Raw genomic sequence first — 22,830 nt, 5'->3', positions numbered from 1 at the left:
TCACATCAACCATATTCTGAAATATGAGTGAATTAGAGTAATTGCGGAATTAGTCAACTAATATCACAGCTAGTTACCAGTTAATTCAAGTCAGAACAGTTAGCTATAAAATACATCATATCCAGGGGGGATTATCTCATTTGAATCCTGATATTTCTCAACATTAGATTTGGCATCAATAGGAGTTTTCTCTGTGTTGTTGCAGTGTTGCCAACCAGTTTGCTGTTGCTAGGGCCTTCTCGACTGAAACATCAAAGTCATTTTTTTCAAGTCACAAAATTTCCTTTGAAAAATTGGACCAGCCGAGGTTCTGTTCTGTGCCCTAGGCTATCTGGCCACAAGAAAGGCTAGTATTGTACACTAAATCAGTATGCATAGTTGCGCTATGTCATGTATATTTCCTACACATTGTCTATTTCGTCCATGGCTATTTCATGACATGTATAACCACATGAGACCACTCAGGCCTGGGGCCACATGCATAGCCACTCATATGGAAACACAATGTGTATAACTATTTTCTCTGTTGCCTCGCAGTACTGTATACAACACACACGGAGAAAGGTAAAGGGGAAAGAGATGACAGAAACAGAAAAATGTGGTGAGTGGACAGCAGATTGATAAATGTACCCCTGGCCTAGTAGAGCCTAAAGCGTCCAGGACAGCTAATTAGTGTTAGCACAAATAGTTTCTGTGGTAGCCTAGTATTAGGTTGCTTGCTTCCCATCTTACAAATCAGGGAAATATGTAAACGTAAGGTTAAAAAAACAAAAACACACTCAAATGTCAAGCAGTAGTGGGTTATCATGGTTGAAACACGCGGTTCACTGCTTTAGACTTCTTTGTGATCCACGTGCCCATGCTACCTCTGGCTTGGTGGGGCAGATTGCTTATCGTAAAGCTAAGAGCACGTAGTTTCAGTAGAGCTGGATGTTCACATCTAGCATCATGGTATCAGCAAGGTTGGAATTGTATTGGTTTCCAGGCTACTGAGAGCAACCCCCTTTGTCAAAGTGATGAATGACCTCCTCACATCAACGCTTTTGAAAACGCAGCAGCAATAGCTGAAATCCCCAAGCCATGAATAATAAATTGCAAAGCCATCACAGGTGAATCCATGGAGGTACAAAGGAATCTCCCACTGGAGGAGATGTTACCTCCTGACAAGTTCTTTCATTAACCACCTCAAGGTTCTTCGCTAGAATACTTTTGAGAGCTAATGCGAAACATTCAAAGAAGATATAGAGATTGAGCTGGCGAAACATATAGTCTATTTGTATAGAAATATATGGAAGATATGTGATCTGAATTATCGCCTTGACTCGTTAGGTATGTGTGTCTACTGAAGGCACTCAGGACAAAGGTTTTTTTTAATTGATTCTGATCTGAAACTAATCAAGTTAGGATCGACTGGGAACAGGTGGAACCAGCTACAGCAGCTTCCCCAGGAGACGGCCCAGTGGAGATATCCTGCCAAACAGTGTTACCTTCACCTGCCTACATTCTTCTAGAAAGGCCCGTTTAGGAAATCATTCAAACTGTCCTTACACAAACACATAGGCAACACATTCACGTATGAAACGTTCACACACATTCATACTACTGAAAAGTCACACCTTTCCTTCACTTCACGTGTGAAAAAATAAAGTGTGAAAGGTTTAAAAATGTCTTTCAAAAAAAAGTTTGCATTATTGATGAGTAGGACCCTGCTAAACTCTACTGTGCTCTAGCCTAGAGTATGTACTCTGCTCTAGCCTAGAGTATGTACTCTGCTCTAGCCTAGAGTATGTACTGTGCTCTAGCCTAGAGTATGTACTGTGCTCTAGCCTAGAATATGTACTGTGCTCTAGCCTAGAGTATGTACTGTGCTCTAGGCTAGAGTATGTACTCTGCTCTAGCCTAGAGTATGTACTGTGCTCTAGCCTAGAGTATGTACTCTGCTCTAGGCTTATCTCTTATCCCCTTTCCTCCTCTCTCTGTTCATTTACGCGTGCGGGAAAATAGGTTTTGAAAGGTTGAAAAAATATTAGAAATAAAAGTATGCATCATTGATGAGCTTGACGTCACACTGCTAATGGCCATACAATGTATGCTTATCTCTGCGGTACCTGCCTGTCCTAGAAATTGAATGTCACAATTGCATTCTATCAACGGAACGTTTCTGTGATATTCTAACAATATAATGGCACCAATTGTCACAGTGGCATTCCATTATTAGAATGTCACAATTTGAACAATGAATTAAACTGTGGAATGTTACTGTAACATTCTAACAACGAAATTTTACTGGAACTTTTACTGGAATGTTAGACCTCTACTTCTTTAGTTGAGTAGACACCCTGCTCTGCACATAGTGAAGATAAAGCCAGTAGGACTACAGGAGGTTTCGGAAACATCCATTCATCATAGTCTGAGCAGGTGGTGTCAGCACTGAAATGAATCAATACCTTGACCTTTTCCTCTGAATAACGTTGTTGGTGCATATTCAGACTAAACACAGGATTAACTTTGCACATCCCAAGAAAGATGCATGTACTGTGGAAAGAAGAAAACATGAAGAATTATGTATTTTGTAATATTTATTATTCAAATATCCAACAGAAGCAATATTAGCAAAGAACACAATAGTTGACTTGATACACAATTGATACCATGCCCACGTTCACCATTGTTTAAAACCAAAATGTATCAAATCCTCTAAAACAGTGTCTATAGTCTTGCTCAGATGGAGCAGAAAGTCTGTACAGTACGTGTTCCTTCGTCCAGCGGCAAACGAAGTGTGACGAGTTGAGAGCACGACCATGATGCAACTGCACATCAACAAATGAACTGAAACGCAAAAGTATATCATCTTGTGCACATTGATTTTATCAATGAGGAAAAAAAGGAACGTGCACTAAAACAAGGGATAAATTGTCTGTTATGCGATAAAAACAGCTCCTAAACCAGCCAACACAAGCATGCGGTTATGGAGGTGACGAAAGGAATGTACAGGTAAAAATCAAGGTGTGTTGAGAAAATGTGTCAACTGAAAACGACAAACTGACAACCGTATTAGTTGTCCGTTAACTTATCTGCTAGTTTGGAGATTTACACGCACTCACACAAACACACGCACGCACACACACAGGCACACACACACACACACACACACAGGCACACACACAGGCACACAGGCACACACAGGCACACACGCACACACACACACAGCAATCCTGTGCCAACATCTCAATCCCCAGCACAGTGCAGTGTACAGCATTCAAAGAGCTTTCCTCGCTTGTCCAGAGGCAGGTCACTCCTCCTCCTTCGGTTGCTCGGGTAACAATGATCCGTATCCCTGCAGACACACTCTGAAGTAGCCAATCAGGGACTCCGTGAAGTGCCGCTGGCTCTTAGGTGACAGGAAATGGCCTTCGTCCGGGTAGATCTGTCTCAAAAACAAGGTCGGTGAGGACACACAGCCAGGCAATGAAGCTGTCACTCAGACAGCATCTGTCCTCAGAGCCCAAACAAACAGCACGGAGCTACAAGCTGCAGTTATACACATATTTACTACAGTCAAGGTTAATGTTTCACAGCATTATCCACAACAACAACCCAAAGGATGTTTGCTCTGTACTGGTTCATGCGAATCGCAGACCATACCTGCATCGAGTAGTTTGCCCCAATCTTTATTAAACGTTGAATGAGTTCTGCCGAATGCTGAAAATGAACATTTGCTAGAAAAAAAAAAGAAAAACGTATCATTGTCTTACCTCTGGATACAACCCAAATTGTTACAACTCTTTTTTGACATGACGACCGAGTCCCCCAGCCCTTACCGTCTGCAGTTCCATGAACCAAAAGCAGATCCTGTCCGTGTAATGTTTTCATGTTCTGCAGCACACTAGAAGCCTAGAAAAGCACGGGTACAAGGGGGGCTGCTTAAGACAACCAGCATGACTTCATGTTTATGACAGCAGTTTTCTTCTCCATACATAATCCCCAGCTGGTTACAATATAAAGCATTGTGTTCCCAAACTCTGGCAACCGTGTGCCATTAACGAAGCAACAACCAAATCATCATAATCATTTTTTCTCCAAAGAATGCTTGGGTGAATTTCTACTGATGAACTTGTGGTCATTTTCTGCTTCTTCTCACTGCTAGCATCATTTGACTCACTACAGCTAAGGGAGCGACAGAAATAGAACTGTCTGGCCCACATATCAACAACCCACATGAAGAAAAACACTTCCAATTGCCTTACGTTATTCAGACACTGTCAGAGCAGCTGTGCTGAGAGGTTCCAGAGAACCCTGTGACTTTCTAAATCAATGTTCCTCTTTGACTAGTCCTGGTGAACTAGCCCTGGTGAACTAGCCCTGGTGAACAGGGCTAGTGCTATTTTTTTATGTTGTTGTCAATCCAATACCATACACAAATGTGCAGACAAACTGAAGACACACCCACACAGTGCAGTGCTAAAAGTCTTGCTGTTTTCCAATCTGGTGTGACATCACAGTGTGTGTGAAACAGGGGAGAAGACAGAATGAGAGGATTCAAACAGCATATGAGCAAAGGTAAACAACTTACTTGATATCTGTTTTCACCTTCCGACAGAAGGCCCAAGTATCGCTCTGAAAATGCCGAAGCTGCAATTTGGAAACAAACAACATTCATCATAACTTTTGTTCTGTTGTTGTTTTTATATTGTATTTCCTGTTCCTCAGAGAAAATGTGTCACCTAAGCCAGCGAAGACGCTTTGTAAAGTTCACAGCATTTGCTTACCATACATAGTCCAATTAGTCACCGGAGCCATGGCAACGGCACACTTGATTTTGTCTGTCGACTTCAGTAACATTAAGGAGACGTAACCACCATAGCCCTGTAAAGAGAACATCTCTCCACTTAATGAATCAATATTGGAATTTCTAACAGAAGAATGTTGATAATACATAACTTCCAAAAGGTGAGTTGATGGAAATGCAAAATCATAGTAAACTGAAGTCTGAGAGATTTCCTTTAAGTCTGTCCCCTCCACTCTATCAGGTATTTCATTGGCAGTGAGCCGACTTCTCTGAGCCAATAAAATGCCTCCTCTCCAGTCCATTTACAGTACCTTTCCGTAGATCCCAATGCGTGAGCGATCAACATATGGAAGTTTCATCAAGTACCTGGCAACAACAAAACAAACACCATTTGAGTATTGCCTTGTGTTTCAAACGAGATATACCTCAACCACCATCTATATCGTCCCACCTACAAACTTCAACGAACACAGGACTGGCCTAAAATCAAGGTTTCAATTGAGAATTTCTTGCTCAGATACTTTGGGGGCACTTGATTCATTTCACCAAGGGCAATCAGGCAACAACAAAAAAAACGTACCAGAAAACCAACAAGAAGAGATAAACCAACTGCATCTCTACACAACGGTAATACACTGGACCTACTCCAATGCAGCAACATGGTCCTGGACTTCAATGGTCCCCAGCTTCTTATGGACCTGGTGCAGGACTCGCTGGCCCCGGTAGCCAGACCCCAGGCCATCCACACGGGCCACGATGACGTCCTCAGAGCTGACCAGCACAGAGTCCCAGCCCAGCTGGAACTCATCACTCACAGACTGGCTGCCTGGACTGCCGTCGCTGAGGGGGGGAGAGAGGGGGGGGGGGGGGTGAGGGAGAGACAGAGAAAAAAAGAAAGTAACAGGCAGTGAGGGGAGAAAGAGAGAGAGAGAGAGAGAGGGAGAAGGATAGAAAAGGAGAGAGAGAGAGAGAGAGAGAGAAAGAGAGAGAGAGAGAGAGAGAGAGAGAGAGAGAGAGAGAGAGAAAGAGAGAGGGGGGGAGGAAGAAAGAAAGTAAGTAAGTACGACAGAAAGCGTGAGTGGCCAGGAAAGAGTCATGTAAAAGAACTAGGGAAGGAGAGGGGGGGACTATGTGGGGAGACTCTTGTCTGTAGTCTGCAGCACAGACAGCTTGAGATGTTGTTTATCATGTTTACAGCACACAAAGCTAGCGACACGTAGAAATATATGGACATGTGCTTACACAATCAAGAGAAGGCCGTAGAAAAAAGATTCAGAGAAGTCAACAGGATAGGTCAATTTCAAAGGAAGTTCTGTGAGAGAAAAGAGAAAATTACAGGGGTGGAAATGAGTTTGAGAAGAAATAGAATTGGGTTTGTGTACCACTACGGAGTGTAGGTGTGCGTGTGTGCGAGAAAAAGAGAGAGAGAGGGAGAAAGAGAAAAAAACCACACAGAGTGATACGGAGGCGAAGACCACTTCAGAGGTGACTCGTACCAAAGTGTTCATGTGGAATGGCCCTGATGTCGGTCTTAAAGGTCTTTTTCTTCTCCAAGACAGCTCGGAGGGGAGAGTTGTTCTCCAGGATATAGTACGCTGTTAAAGACATGTCTCAACGTCAACTGAACAACTGGGTTGGAGAAATGGACTGTGACAGACGATGTTCTCGTGAAAGACGAACACGAACAGACGTGGCTTCTAGACAAACCGAAAGGTTTTTATTTATCAAATAAATTAAATGCAAAAGGCAAATTTATCTGCATAGTGGCATCTTGTTTTGTCGTTTGTTTTAGACTTGCTTGAAAAAATGGACGTGCAAGTGCACCGCAATTATGATATCACTGCAACAGGTTCAGAGTTACTGGACGCTCACAGGCAGAAAAACTGCCATTCAAATCTCAAAGTGCCAGCTAATGTTTGCAAGACCTTAACCCCCCCCCCCCCCACACACACACACACACACACACACACACAAACACACACACACTCACAGTTGGGATTCTGGAAGGTCAGCAGCATGACCATGGGGACACCTGGGCCTGTGAGAGACAAAACACAACAAATGTAGCAACGTGTCTTTTTTTTTCATTTTAATCATCACTATCCATCTATGAACTGAATTATACAGTTGTGTGGGGGAGGAGGGGAGGAACATGAAAGAGGAGCTTTGGGGAGGAAGGGATGAACATGAGAGAGGAACATGAGAGAGGAGTGTGGAAGAGGAGGGGAGGAACATGAGAGAGGAACAGGGGGGAGGAGGGGAGGAACAGGGGAGAGGAGCGTGGAGGAGGAACATGAGAGAGGAACATGGGGGAGGAACATGAGAGAGGAGCGTGGGGGGGGGAGGGGAGGAACAGGGGAGAGGAGCGTGGGGGAGGAACATGAGAGAGGAACATGGGGGAGGAACATGAGAGAGGAGCGTGGGGGGGAGGGGAGGAACAGGGGAGAGGAGCGTGGGGGAGGAACATGAGAGGAACATGGGGGAGGAGGGGAGGAACATGGGCGAGGAGCGTGGGGGGGGGGGAGGGGAGGAACATGGGAGAGGAGTGTAGGAGAGGAGGGGAGGAACATGGGAGAGGAGCGTGGGGGAGGAGAGGAGGAACAAGAGAGAGGAGCGTGGGGGAGGAGGGGAGGAACAGGGGAGAGGAGTGTGGGGGAGGAGGGGAGGAACATGAGAGAGAAACATGGGGGAGGAGGGGAGGAACATGGGAGAGGAGCGTGGGTGAGGAGGGAAGGAACAGGGGAGAGGAGCCTGGGGGAGGAGGGGAGGAACAGGGGAGAGGAGCGTGGGGGAGGAGGGGAGGAACATGGGAGAGGAGCGTGGGGGAGGAGGGGAGGAACAGGGGAGAGGAGCGTGGGGGAGGAGGGGAGGAACATGAGAGAGGAGCGTGGGGGAGGAGGGGAGGAACATGAGAGAGGAGCGTGGGGGAGGAGGGAAGGAACATGGGAGAGGAGCATGGGGGAGGAGGGGAGGAACAGGGGAGAGGAGCGTGGGGGAGGAGGGGAGGAACATGAGAGAGGTGCGTGGGGGAGGAGGGAAGGAACAGGGGAGAGGAGCGTGGGGGAGGAGGGAAGGAACAGGGGAGAGGAGCGTGGGGGAGGAGAGGAGGAACAAGAGAGAGGAGCGTGGGGGAGGAGGGGAGGAACAGGGGAGAGGAGCGTGGGGGAGGAGGGGAGGAACAGGGGAGAGGAGCGTGGGGGAGGAGGGGAGGAACATGAGAGAGGTGCGTGGGGGAGGAGGGAAGGAACAGGGGAGAGGAGCGTGGGGGAGGAGGGGAGGAACAGGGGAGAGGAGCGTGGGCGGAGCCGCCTCTCACCTCGACAGCCCAGCAGGACATGCTGGGTGCTCGGGCTGAGCTCAGCGTCATAGAAACTGCACTCATGGTTCAGCTGGCAGGTCAGGCATTGCCGTGGAAACACACCGACGGCAGACACACTGGGAAGGCGAGCGGTTATATTATGGGATGTTTCATCACTGGGTCTGTTTGAGTGCTTAACGGTTTAACGTACAGTGTTTTCCGAAGGTGCATGACAAATGTTTGTGCTCAGAATGTGTGGTGTAGGACTCACCTGTACAGATGTCGCTTTTGTGGTGAGTCCTCAGTACTGAGAAAATATCTATTAAGGTTCAAAAATAAATAGCGGTTCATTAAAACAACGCTAATGAATGCTATTCATTTCAAACTGAAGATAGATCTGGTTATATAGTCTGAAGGAGGTGATGAAAAAAATATGACTGATAATATGTGATAAGTAGATGAGGAGGCAGTTAAAAAAACAGACTGTTCCTTGGCTCGTGGCCACCGAAACTCTGTTAGAACTGTGCACGTCTGATCCTTGATTATCAGCTTCACTTACTTCAGGCATTATTTGCATGTCACTTCAGATAACAGTCTGCTGATTGAGTATAAATATAAAATGTGGTATAAATATTTTGTATAATCTATGTATCAGGGCCAACTGTCTCGCACGTGGGAGTGAGACACGCATTTCAACCAGTTCACACGCTCTCACGCCACACCTTGTATTTCTCACCCTGAGAAGGCAACACCAACCAAGTAGCCCTGCTAACGTTGTAAACAGTACTGGATGAGGCGCAGGCACACGGAGTGAAGCAACATAGACGCACAAACACCCGTGACAGCTCGTCTCTCGGGGATGGGGGGGTTAACATTTTGGTCCCACCAAATCTCACTCTCACATTTTTTTTACATGTTGTCACAGCCCTGATGTAAATTCAAACAAGCACGCCATGTCACTCACATGATCTGGTTGTCCTCGTCGTAGGCCAGGATCCTGGTGACCTCCCAGCTCCCGGAGGTCAGGTGTCGGACCTCGCTCTGATCGCTCCTGGACTGAAGGACAGGAAACCCAATCGGAGGTGGAACGTTCAATATTAAGAAACCCCTACTCAGACACCGAACCATTCAATGTCTTCCATTCTGTCCCAGTGAAAGCAGCACCCACCTTCCTGGTAAACATGGTGATGTGGTTGAACTCGCCGTGTCCGCCCTGCCTCACAGGGGTGGTGAGGAAGAACCGGCTCATGTCCTGAGAGAACATGGGCTTTTGGTCCTGGGATCAAAACACAGCTTTCAGGGGACACTCAGCTCATTGTTGCCCTCTATTGGCACGAAAAAAAATGCAAAAAGACTTTGACTCCCCCCCCCCCCTCCCCCGCCCCAAACGGCGATACCTGTCCTGTGAGCCAGAGATCTGACGTCTCTTCGTGTCTCTGGAGAGAAAGCAGAAATCAGATACATCCGTATGAACAAAGTACATCACAGAAATAGCGTTCTACTGTTTAGAAAAAGCCATATTGTAGGTATGTCAAGATCATGCTATATCCAGCCTGGCCTCCCAGGATCACTAGCCACGCGTCCTTGCTCCCGGCTAATGGATGACGAACAACGTGGTGTCATTAGCGTCCAAGGCTAATGAGGCCAAGTCCTGAGAGATGTCTCTCCTGCTGCCCGGGCCGAACACACACACCTGGACGCACGACCCCACCGCGGCTTCACACACGCTGAGCAGCGAGGCGTTCTGGGCGCGGTTCATCCAGCGTACGCTGAGGTGGGTGGTGCTGATCCACTCCACCATCGTCACATAGCGGTCCCTGGAGCCACCGACACACACACCAGACACACACACCAGACACACACACACACACACCAGACACACCAGACACACACACACCACACACACACACACACCACACACCCACAACAGAGACATGCATACACCAGAGACACACATTACATGGAAAAGTTTATAAACTATTCATCCAACGTGCATAAACAGAAACTTACGGATGGGGTGTACAAGGATGATTAAGATGTCATTGTACTGTATGGGGTCTACAAGGATGATTAAGATGTCATTGTACTGTATGGGGTCTACAAGGATGATTAAGATGTCATTGTACTGTATGGTTCTGTGAGGAGACTGTCCTCGGCTGAGACTTGTGTCACCTGAAGTGGAGGTCACTGGGAGCCACCAGTTCCTGGGTGTGTGTGGGCCCAAACAGGTTGACCACAAACACACGGACAGTGGGGTTCAGCTGGCCCGCCTGCACCCAAAACACATCCCAGCAACCGTAAAACAACCCTGTCTTAACATCAAAAAGGTTGTTTTACATTTGACTAAACAGAATGTGAGGTTTAGACGTGGTAGTTGCAAAGCCCTGCGCAAAGCAAAATACACAGCCAGAGATGCTAGACTATACATTTTCCTACAGGTAGTAGAGAGATTCAAGGCTCAAAATTCTGCAAATTTCAGCGAAGAGCTCAAATAAAGGTTCTGCAACAGCTGCCGCAAGACGGAATCACACACAACCTCGTGTCCCGTTTCCTGCTCACCTTGGGGTATGGGTAATGTAGTCCTGTGGGGTATGTGCTGCCAGTGAACTGAGGAAGCAACATGTTGGGCACCAGGCTGTCGTTGATCGTCAGGTAGGCCAGCCTTGCCCCGTCGGGAGACCACCAGTGGGCCACATACGACCGCAGAACCTCCTCTGAACACAACAACAGCTGTTATCCTCCCTCCTTCTGACACATATGCACCACCAGTGGCGGTTCTAGACAAATTTTACTGGGGGGGCCAAGGGGGGGCCAAGGGGGGCCCAGTGTTTAATCAGAGGGGCACATTAAAAACAGAAACAAATGTATTTAAACATTAAATACTTTAATTTTGCTTTACATTAAAATCATTCAAACCGCTCTGGCTCTCCCTCTTCCATCTCCTTAACTCTCTCAATACCTTGATGTTTCTCTCACTTTCTTATTTACTTGGGCAAAAAAAGCTGCAATGTCCCTTCCTCGGTTCATGATGACTACTAGAAAAAAAAAACGTTTAAAAATAAATAAATAAATACAATTCCATCAGCTCAGGGGGGCCACAGGGGGGGCCAGGGACATTTTTACAGGGGCACTGGCCCCTGTAGGCCCCTGTGTAGAACCGCTCCTGTGCACCACTGCAGTGGTGTCGGGGAACATTTCAAATACACCAAAAACATTCCAAAAGTTTTCATTTTGTATTTACTGAAAGCCTGATCTTTTGACTTTCAGTTTTTTCGTACAAAAGAGATGGCGACACAGTACAGTGAGCGAGTGCAGCCTTTTTGGAGCAATGTTTTATGTGATCGCTTCCAAAAGCACCTGAAATGATCTTTGAGGTTACAGAGTAGACGGTGTCTGCCGTGTTGCCTTGTGAAAGGTAATGGCCGGCCTTCATTTGAATCTAATTATCTGAGCTAAATGTCTGAATTACTTTTCCTGGATTTAATTGGTGTTCTCGACAGACTAATGCATTTAGCACTCATTTGGAATTTCAGCCCATCTTTCTCTGAAAGCACAAGCCTGCAATTCATCTGTGGAAATGTGATTTACTCATTTGTGTCTGTCGGTTATTTATTAACACCAATCCCATTCTTCTCCTCCATTCCCTGTTTCTCTCCCTCCCTCTCTCTTTATCTCCCACTCTCCCCCTATCCCTCTTTCTCCCCCACTTCCTATTTCTCGCCCTTTCTGTCCTTCTCCCACTCTCCCTCTGTCTCCCCCCACTGCCTGCTCTCCTCCCCCCCCCCCCCTCTTTCTCTCTCTCTCTCTGTCCCTCTCCCCTTCTACGTATATTATATATTCTTGGAGTGTCCTTGGTTGGGCCTTGAATCTGCAAGTCGCCGACCATCCATACAAACCTTCATACAGCCAGTCAGCGATCCCATTAAAAATGACTCCCTCCTTCCCGGAGGACGTGATCCTCAGAGAATTGCTTCTCACATCTGATTGGTAATAGATGTTGTTTTCAAAGATGTACATCTGAAATGAAAACAGCGGTGTGAACACTCATACAGTCGTTTTCTATTCAACTCAAAAAGCGTAATTGTCCGTCCCCACAAGGGGAGAATATTATCTTTAGGCAGAGGCTCATAGAGAAAGTCAGGGAGTCTATCATGCTGCAGTAGTGACCCCAGCTCAGGCACACTGCATTGTCTCCTTCTTCTGTCAGAGACGAGCAGCTCCACCGACAACAAAGTTAGTTTGAAGTTTCTTTTTGGAAGGGGTGCAGAGGATTTCAATTTTACATTTAAGAGCCGTATCGAAACCAAGCTGCATACGAAATGCCGTTTTTATTAGGTGAGCATCGAAATTGTTTTCTTTCAAAGAAAGTCTGTGTGTGTGCATGCTTGCATAGGTGTGTGTGTGTGTGTGTGTGTGTGTGTGTGTGTGTGTGTGTGTGTGACACTCACCAGCTGCTGTCCCTGCATCCCCCAGGCTGCATGCTGTAGCACTGCATTCTGAACCTCAGGGGGGTTCAATTCCCACACCTCCCTAACACACACACACACAGATATACACACACAGATATACACACACACCCACACATATTTACACATATGCACAAACACACACACACACACACACACACACACACACAGATATACACACACACCAACACATATTTACACATATGCACACACACACACACACACACAACCACACATATAGCCAGAAGACCGCACGTACATTCACGTATACCCCCAACCCCACACACACACACACATTAGTAAACACCATCTGTTGCTGAATAAAGGATTCTTTAGCCTTGGTGAATAATACAGCAGAAAATCATTTATCCACACAAACATTGCAGTATTAATGTCAACACAAAGGGGACAGACTGGTCAAAAACTCAATTTGGATTCTTACCTTGTGTGGATGTTGTAAACGATGTATGACGAAGTGTACGAATGCCTGTAAACCTAAAATCAATACGGAGATTAGAATAGGAGACCTCCGCACTCTGTGTTTGAAACGTCATAGCAAACATATCATCAGTACCAAATACTGCGATGTGATGTTTCATGCATGACTGAACCATCTAAAACACCTTCCCTGTTCTCTGCTAAACTGCCACAGCCGTTACTCCAGAAGGATCTGAAGTATTCTACCACCATGTCTTGAAAAAAGAACTACGTAATGACAACTCATCAATAATATTATCATGATCCACTATGCTGTCGGAATGTGTGGACCTTTGCTAAGTTCAGAATCCCTCCCAGAAAGTTTCTCAGGCTGTTTGTGAGGTTTGAATTCTAAGAAACCTGCCTTGTGATATTAGCTGTCGTGTTTTCGGATTGAGCATGATTGAAAATCGAATCTAATGATTGAGAATCGAATTTAATGATTGAGAATTGAATATAGTAAGTGACGACCCAACCCTATGGAAGCAGCGACCGTCAGTAGCGTGTTAAGTAACATACCCGTTTGACATCATAGGCGAAGAGTGCATATTTCATGTCTGGGGAGACAGAATATCTAGCAACTTTGAAATCCACCTGTAATAAATGAAACAGGTCTGAATTTCAATGATAAACACAGATATTAATACGGATGACATCAAACCTGGATAGGAGACAGAACATGTTTCTTTACTTTGAGTCAATGCAGTCAGTGTGGTTAAAAACCCTGATGTTTACTTTACGGTCCTTCACAGACAATTGTCTGTGAAGTACCGTAAAGTAAACATAAGACCACTTTCCCTGTGTATTATTGGTGAGGTCATAACCTCACCAATAATACACAGGGAAAGTGGTCTATTGCAAATAAACATTTGACAACTGGTTAACCCTCTGTTTTTCTACTCCGTTAAATTACTGGAGCGGGCTTGCCAATGAATGCCAAAGCTGCTTAAAGACTTAAAAGAAAAGACTTAAAGACGCAAAAAACAAAACAAATAAATAACCCATCAGAAGCCTTCGACATTAACGTGACAATAAATAAAAAGAGCTTAGCTTCTCACAGTTCTGCTGTTTCAACCCAAATCCATCTCATGAATATGACAGAGCAGGTTCCGTCAAGAATGTAGATTTACTTACAAACACGCTGTTGGTCAGGAACATGTCTGTTTTGTTTACGACAAAGTTAAACTTGATCACGTGTCCATCTCCGTTCCGGTACAGAACTTCAGAATCTGTGACAAAGACAGACGAAGACGTAGTTGATGTTTAAGATGGAAGTTGGAACAAACATTTTGAGACGTCGACGGAAGGCCGGCAGAGACAGAGGGACAAGCCCCGGCAGAGCCCTGAAGCCTTTCATCACGACGGCCTTTTGATGCGATTTGATGTATTTATGTGCATCTGTTGTCCCTGTTCACTCAGCGATGTGATTGGTCAGTGCTGACAAGGGGAGTGTGACTGCCTGTGGTCAGGAGATACTGATCAACAGTTGACACAGAGAGCTTACGTGTTCACCACACCATCGAATACTGGGACTGGCTGTTACAGTATTAGCCACTAGCTCAAACTCACACTCACACCCATTCACACCACATGTTAAGATATATTTTTTGGGGGAAACAGTACCGTTTCCAAATTTGTTTACATTAATATTGTCATTTATTTGTTTGTGAGAAAACTGTATACCGGTACTGACTGTGCGAAAGGGCTTCTGTACGACCTTCATACAGTTAAACATTTTCGGTATCAGCGAATGAAACTGTAGAAACCATCTTCACTGTCTATAGGTCACTGGAATCTGCTCATCAGGATCTTGTTACAGCTTCCCTCAGGTGCCTTTTGAAAGCCACCACAAAGGCCAATTTGAAAGAGAAAATGTGAATACAAAAACTAAATTATCATGGGTTTAAACACAAAATATTTCAGTGTCTCAAGTGTGGCCGGCCTTGATACTGTAGAAGCTGAAGCCTTGGTCACCACGTCCTCCAAATCTCAGTAGGAAAATATCTCTAGAAAGAAATATCTTTAATATAAACTGGCACACTTGGGACAGGACTGACAGTGTGTAATGAAACTAACAAGCCCCTTCCCACAAGGCTTTTCGTCCACGTATTCATTCACCTAAACTAAATCCAAGGATTCAGGTGTTCAGTCGAAAGTTGATCTTCAAGGATGTTACCGTAGTGATACTGTTCCTTTCTCTCTGGTCTGTTCCCATGACATTTGTTCATTTTAAGGAAGGTTCAAATTATATGTCAAGACTGCTGTTTGTGTATGAGTGTGTGTGTGTGTGTGTGTGGGGGGGGGGGGGTTGTGTATTGGATCCATAGAAAGGCTGTTGGTGGAGGTTGTTGTTTTGTAGGAAAAGTTGAAGGCTCTGGGTTTGTTTGTGTGTGTGTGTGTGTGTGTGTGTGTAATGGATCCATAGAGAGGCTGGTAGAAGGACACCAGGCAGCTCCACACCTCATTGCCCCTCTATTAAAAGGTGGCTTGACTGATACACTGGCTCTCATGCCTGGACTCTACAAGCCCCTGGGAACCTCAAATAACCTTGTACCAGCCTCAGTATAGCCGTTAAATATAATAACAACTCTCTATAATAAATAATACAAATTACTTTATGGTTTTTCCTTGTATACCCGAGGATTCTGTATACACCAACAGTTCCATTCGGCAAAATAGATATTCTATTCTATTCTGACAAGTTAGGTGAACTCATGATCTCATTAAAAATAAGCTGAGGAACAGCGATGCCATGGCATAGCCTTGTCCTGTGAAGATTCAAAGTGTTAACGGAAACCACAGTAGTTTCTCAGTTCACGTTTGTTTCTGTATTCAGAACGAGGACAGGAGAGGCGATAAGTGTTGCCGCTGATGCTGAATGCGAGGACGACTAACTGACCTTTCCGTGACCTTTCACCCTGCTGCTTGCGTTTCTGGGCTGTCCCGGCATTAGGCAGTCGTGTGTTGTTCTCACTAACAACTTGTGATGACCTCCAGGCTTACCATACACACTGTGTTAACACGCTTCACATGCCACAACTACATAACCTACCGTTCCTATTTAATAATAATGATGGTACTGAGTTTTGCTTTTAGTTTCACAACATGCTCATCGAGGCAATCCCAGTTGTCCCTAGAAGTGCAGCTATGCGTTCTCCGAAACCTTAGCTCTTCTCTGAGAGCATATACACACTGTACTGTGTTGGATACTAGGCCACAGAGTCTTTGATACAATATTAAAATCATTGTACTTATGCAAACGTGCTGTGTATACAGCCTGTAGACCCAGACACATCACTTCGTTGCTACAATGCTGCTATGGTCTAGATGTATATATATTCTTGTTCATTTGCTACAGTTTCCAACCTAACACACTGCGTCTGCCTACTCCCTCTCCTCCTCTCTGAAAACAAGCTGTTTTGACAGCCCCACTCACGACTAATCAGTTGCGTAGTGTATGTTTACTGGCGGAATGCTGGGAATCAAAACGCACCACACGAAGAGGACAAACATCTATATTTAGATGTCAAAGTTATATGGTTTCCATGGTTACGCTAATTGAAACGCCAGGGTTAAGAAAGCGAGCGCCGAGAAGGCGGGTCGCACTGAGGATGCTGGGTATAGATTAAAGCCAAGGCTCTGTAATCTGTTCTCAACGGTGAAAAGGAATATATCACATCGCATGATTGTTTTATTTATGGTCTTTGCGTGGCAAGTCTTGTTTCAAAGACGTCCGTTTGCCTCAGTTACTGAAAAATCAACCATGTTAAACAAACTAGAAAAGGTACCAAACTGAAGAATGAATTGAAAGTAGCTTTAAAGATATGTTTCACCGTGTTTCTGCTTTATAGAGAGGCAGGATAGAGCCCGGGCAAGAATCGATCCCGGGCCCCTGCAATAAGGCCTCATCCCATGTGACACGCCCTTACCTGGTGAACACAAGTGAAAGCAACTTTAACAAAACTTTTATTTGACATACCGGTAACAGACACCAGTAACCAGACAGCATCTAGGATGGTTACTGGTGTCTGTATCTACAACCCCAATGTTGTAGATACAGAGGCTTCCGGAAATATCCAGACCCCCTTCACTTCCAATTAGTTTTTGTCTTTTTATTTTATTGTAAATTGACAAAATTGCTGTTTTTGTACCACCCGCAATCAGACAACATGTAGGATGAAATAACCCGAGTGCTGTAGATATGTGCATGACTGAACACACTGTCTGTCTCAGAGTGATGATGATATCCTGAGAAGCAGCAGGCTTGCAGAGATCTGGAATCTCTCCTTAAATGTAATAACCAAGCGCAAGCAGGAGCCGAGACAGGGCCACTGCAGTATCACTATCTGTTTATCTCTCTCTCTCACTCACACCCTCTCTCTCTTGCCCTCTCTCCTCATTTCTGAATCTCAACAGTCCCCCAGAGGGAGGAGGGGGGGAGAGGGGAGGAGGGGGGGAGAGGGGAGGAGGGGGGAGAGGGGAGGAGGGGAGAGAGGGGAGGAGGGGGGAGAGGGGAGGAGGGGGGAGAGGGGAGGAGGGGGGGGGGGGGGAGAGGGGAGGAGGGGGGAGAGGGGATGAGGGGGGGAGAGGGGATGAGGGGGGAGAGGGGATGAGGGGGGGAGAGGGGAGGAGGGGGGGAGAGGGGAGGAGGGGGTAGAGGGGAGGAGGGGGGGAGAGGGGAGGAGGGGGGAGGAGGGGAGGAGGGGGGAGAGGAGACGTGGCATTGTCCCGTCTCGCAGTGTTGGCGTGACGACCATCCAGGACGTCTGAGGGAGGGGGGGGGGGGGGGTGGAGAGGGGGAGGGAGAGAGGAGTGTGGGGGAGGGAGGGCAACAGCGTGGGAGAAGTCCTCACACCCTTAATACATGATGAGAATCAACAGGCTATGGGAAAAAGTCATTAATATCTGCGCCCTCCGGGGGGAGGGGGGGGTTGGTCCATGTCCACGCTCTCCCGCTCTCCGTTTCAGAGAGGAGTCTGGGGAGCAGGGCGGGGAGCTGTGGCAAGGAGCCACGCACAAATCACAAGCCGGCGCCCAGACTGTTCCACAGCCCTGTCTGGGGCCCAGCAAGGCCTGGCTGTGTGGAGCGGAGGATATACGAGCTCAACCAGCCCTCGGGACCCCTGCTGGCTCCGACAGTGATACAGGGGAATAGAAATAGGGCAGGCTGGCATTTGGGCAGTGTTCCTGTAGGGGAAGGGCCTGGCTGAAAGACTGGAGCTTTCCGTAGGGGCATACCAGGACTAGACTGTAGATAAGATTGTTTTTCTTCTTTTGACAAGGGCAAAAGGTAAAAAAAAATGACTACAATTCATCATTTGTTATGGTTTTGCAGCTGCAGTATTACAGGTAGAGCAGTCAATTTTAAATTAAGATGAGAGTATAATGATGGATTGACTAATACTGTAACTAATGTTCAAGTTTGAAAGTCTAACGTAGGGGCTTTAGGGACTTTTAACTCTCCGCATTTGAGAGAAACCCAGAATGAGAAGGGCTCAAATCCATATATTTTTTAAATCTTCAATAGTTCCATAATTCAACAAATTTCAAATGTGTCTGTGTGCGTTAAATGTATGAGAACCCCCCCCCACACACACACACACACACACTTGATATTCTAAACTAATTTGTCTGAGAGAGAAGGGGACCCACAGTGATGAAGTAAAAACAGGAAAAGAAAAAGGCATCGTTTAGTCAGGAGGGGAAGGACCTTCTCAGAAGACTTACTGCTGATCCATTTGGGCTCTGGGTGGTGCAGGCTGAACTCTGGCCTGAGCAGGTCATCTGAGATCAGTCTGGAGTTACTGCCACCTGCCACCTCCACTGCAGAGTCACAGAGACACACCGTCATAGGGCTGATGGTAGAGCCACATACATTCAAGCTGCATCCTTATAAATAGCACTATAATCATGCAATTTAATAACACAATCTAATTATACGGGCTGTAGATTTAAATCATATGCTGTGCTGTGTTGTTTACACCCGATGGATGATGCACACACACACACACAGACAGACGCGCAAATACACACACAGTACATACACATGCATTTGCACCTTGTCACACACACACACGCCCCCACACACACACAGACCTCTGCGTCCGACCACACACACGTAGGCCATGTTTGTGCTGGTAGAGGGTACATACGTGGAGTGAGGACCACCACAGACATGGTGATGAGGGAGCACACCCCCACTATGACCAGCAGGGAGATGGCTATCCCCTTCCAGTTCCTCTGCTGGGGACTCACCTCCACAAAGTCCTGAGAGAGGGGAAGAGAGAGGGGAAGAGAGAGAGAGAGAAAGAGAAAGAGAAAGAGAAAGAGAGAAAGAGAGAAAGAGAAAGAGAAAGAGAAAGAGAAGAGAGAGAGAGAGAGAGAGAGAGAGAGAGAGAGAGAGAGAGAAACAAATATATTTTCAATTTATTGTGAACCACTGTACTTTTCAAATGGTCAAGTTAACACTGCAACCGCCTAGAACACAATACATTACAGACACACATTATGAGATGTACGGCATTTCAAAACAGCGGTAACCATCTCCACCAGGAACCAGCCTACTACCCACATCTACAGCCGTCCTTGTAAACATCTGTGACAATGACCAGAACTGGCAGAACAGATCCAGCTTGAGAAGAATGAACCAGTGTTACCAATCGTTGGTAAAAAAAAAAATACATCAGTTCATTATGGAAATAATGAATTGCCTGTTTTAATAAAATACAAAAAAAACTGGCCAGTGCATCTGTCTATGCACAGAGAAGCACACATTTCCATGTTCTGTAAACTCAAATGATGGGACTGCGATCATTTGAGTTTGGCTCTTGTGACAAAGACAGGTTGCATAACAGACAGGCAGCTTTTCATTTACACCCTCATATCCATAATTAGTCTGTTGGTCTCAAGGCTCGAGTTATAAACGTAATTAATGGCCCCCACCTGTTAGAGACAACTCACTATGTACAGAAACGGACTCAGGGTGGACACAGAATATTCTGAATAAACCCCCCAAAGTATCCAGACATGAAACATTCCCTCCTGGGACAGCCCAGGGGGGGGGGGGGGGAGTCTTTTTTTGTGAGTACAGTGTAAAAATAGAGTGCTGTTACTGTACACCTCCCTCTGCAGAAACAGGGGGTCTGGAGGGAGCATGGAGAGCCAAAAACTGACCTATCGATCGTCCTCCAGAAACCCTCTGAGCTGAGAGCACCATCCTAGACTTTCAAAGCAAATCTGCAATTTCTGCTCCTCACAAAGAGGGAAACTCATGGGCTGATTTCTACGATTTTTGATTGTGGCTTTATTTCATGACGATTACTATCACCACTGTTTTTGTTTTTGTTTTTACATGTATGAAAATGCCGTGTAAATATTGGAGAGCTATATCGCTCCATCTTTAGGGTGAAACGTGGGTTGCACACAAATGCGTTGCAAGCCTGCACATTGTGTACAGTCAACCCAGACGTGTGTGTGTGTGCGCGCGTGTCTGCGTATGTGTGTGTGTGTGTGTGTGTGTCCAGGGCACGTAATCTAACTGGGCTTCACTGCCATACAGATCAATGAATCTCTGCTACATCCACTTATGCAAATATTACCTCTGTTGAATTTACAGTCTGTCGGTCTGCCTTCCAGTCCAACATTATGAACCAATTTTTTTGTTGTATGTATTACATGAAGTGCTGATTTATCTTTGATAGACTATCCCCAACTAGCCTGGCCATGGCAGCACTGCCACAACACCTGTCTGCTAGTGAGGAGTAGAGAATGTTGTGGCTCCAGCCGCCTGTCAGGGAGGCAAACTCGGTCTGCAAACAGGAGTAATTAGGACGGGGGCAGATGGGGGCAGACGGCCAGGTCTTTACCCCACGTCTCCACGGAGACACCAGGCAGAATAATGAAACCATGTTCATTTAGCGGATCCTGTAAAGCAGTGTACAGTATGGATGGACATCTGAGCCTGCAACCTCTCCATCGCCAGTCAAGTGCTCTAACCACTGAGCTCCATCCTCCCCTCATCATCTGACCCTGTCCAGGCAACAGACCCATTAACGGTTGTCATGACAGCGGATCAGATGGGACAAACGACCATTGTGGGACTGTTGGATGGATGGATGGATGGATGGATGGATGGATGGATGGGGAAGGTTTGAAGGATGCTTTGATAATAGCAGATATGACACCATGATTTGGATCAGTCTCGCCCTCACTGCATGTTTCCATGTCTCTCCTTCACTCAATCTGTCTCTATCTCCCTCTCTCTTCCTGTCTCCCTCTCCCTCTCTCCTTCTCTCTCTTCCTGTCTCTCTCTCTCTCTCTCTCTGTCTCTCTCTCTCTCTCTCTGTCTCTCTTCCTGTCTCTCTCTCTGTCTCTCTTCCTGTCTCTCTCTCTGTCTCTCTCTCTGTCTCTCTATCTCTCTTTGTCTCTCTATCTCTCTTTGTCTCTCTGTCTCTCTCTGTGTCTCTCTGTCTCTCTCTGTGTCTCTCTATCTCTCTGTGTCTCTCTATCTCTCTGTGTCTCTCTCTCTCTCTTTGTCTCTCTCTCTCTCTTTGTCTCTCTGTCTCTCTCTGTCTCTCTCTTTGTCTCTCTGTGTCTCTCTGTGTCTCTCTGTGTCTCTCTGTGTCTCTCTGTGTCTCTCTGTGTCTCTCTGTGTCTCTCTGTGTCTCTCTCTCTCTCTCTCTCTCTCTCTCTCTCTCTCTCTCTCTCTCTCTCTCTCTCTCTCTCTCTCTCTCTCTCTCTCTCTCTCTCTCTCTCTCTCTCTCTCTCTCTCTCTCTCTCTCTCTCTCTCTCTCTCTCTCTCTCTCTCTCTCTCTCTCTCTCTCTCTCTCTCTCTCTCTCTCTCTCTCTCTCTCTCTCTCTCTCTCTCTGTCTGTCTGTCTGTCTGTCTCTCTCTCTCTCTCTCTCTCTCTCTCTCTCTCTCTCTCTCTCTCTCTCTCTCTCTCTCTCTCTCTCTCTCTCTCTCTCTCTCTCTCTCTCTCTCTCTCTCTCTCTCTCTCTCTCTCTCTCTCTCTCTCTCTCTCTCTCTCTCTCTCTCTCTCTCTCTCTCTCTCTCTCTCTGTCTCTCTCTCTCTGTCTGTCTCTCTGTCTCTCTCTCTCTGTCTCTCTCTCTCTGTCTCTCTCTCTCTCTCTCTCTCTCTCTCTCTCTCTCTCTGTCTCTCTCTCTCTGTCTGTCTCTCTCTCTGTCTCTCTCTCTCTGTCTCTCTCTCTCTGTCTCTCTCTCTCTGTCTCTCTCTCTCTGTCTCTCTCTGTCTCTGTCTCTCTCTCTCTGTCTCTCTCTGTCTCTCTCTCTCTGTCTGTCTCTCTGTCTCTCTCTCTCTGTCTCTCTCTCTCTGTCTCTCTCTCTCTGTCTCTCTCTCTCTGTCTCTCTCTCTCTGTCTCTCTCTCTCTCTGTCTCTGTCTCTCTCTCTCTGTCTCTCTCTGTCTCTCTCTCTCTGTCTCTCTCTCTCTCTGTCTCTGTCTCTCTCTCTCTGTCTCTCTCTGTCTCTCTCTGTCTCTCTCTGTCTCTCTCTGTCTCTGTCTCTGTCTCTGTCTCTCTCTCTCTGTCTCTCTCTGTCTCTCTCTCTCTGTCTCTCTCTCTCTGTCTCTCTCTGTCTCTCTCTCTCTGTCTCTCTCTGTCTCTCTCTCTCTGTCTCTCTCTCTCTGTCTCTCTCTCTGTCTCTAAAAAACATGGCCAGCTGAAGCATGCTGGCCTGTTAGCCCGTGTTTCCAGCCCGGCCTCCAGGTTGCTGCGCAGGCAGCCTCTCTGACAGGAAGCAGCTGCTGTTGGAGATGGATGTGTAGGAACACAAGACCCAGACAAA

The 22,830-nt window shown here is 46.3% G+C and overlaps 1 protein-coding gene across 1 annotated transcript; it reads right to left on the bottom strand.

Moving 5' to 3' along the window:
- Positions 1–2,598: 2,598 nt before the first annotated feature.
- LOC146260750 (inactive dipeptidyl peptidase 10-like) lies at positions 2,599–21,005 on the bottom strand. Its single transcript, XM_084668573.1, has 26 exons — positions 20,970–21,005; positions 19,183–19,297; positions 18,758–18,853; positions 14,165–14,259; positions 13,550–13,624; positions 12,996–13,048; positions 12,536–12,617; positions 11,984–12,104; positions 10,647–10,801; positions 10,260–10,357; positions 9,781–9,904; positions 9,485–9,523; positions 9,256–9,363; positions 9,052–9,143; positions 8,359–8,406; positions 8,106–8,224; positions 6,780–6,827; positions 6,286–6,384; positions 6,032–6,101; positions 5,435–5,629; positions 5,101–5,155; positions 4,770–4,866; positions 4,574–4,632; positions 3,822–3,894; positions 3,646–3,719; positions 2,599–3,427 (listed from the first exon to the last, which is right to left on the bottom strand). The coding sequence occupies exons 1-26, from the start codon at positions 21,003–21,005 to the stop codon at positions 3,293–3,295; spliced, it is 2,361 nt and encodes a 786-aa protein (XP_084524699.1). The 3' UTR covers positions 2,599–3,292.
- Between the last annotated feature and the right edge of the window lie 1,825 nt (positions 21,006–22,830).

Source organism: Hypomesus nipponensis, chromosome 12 (assembly GCF_054491055.1).
Source record: "Hypomesus nipponensis isolate SF chromosome 12, ASM5449105v1, whole genome shotgun sequence".
NCBI lineage: Eukaryota > Metazoa > Chordata > Actinopteri > Osmeriformes > Osmeridae > Hypomesus > Hypomesus nipponensis.
This window is presented reverse-complemented; position numbering and strand designations above follow the sequence as displayed.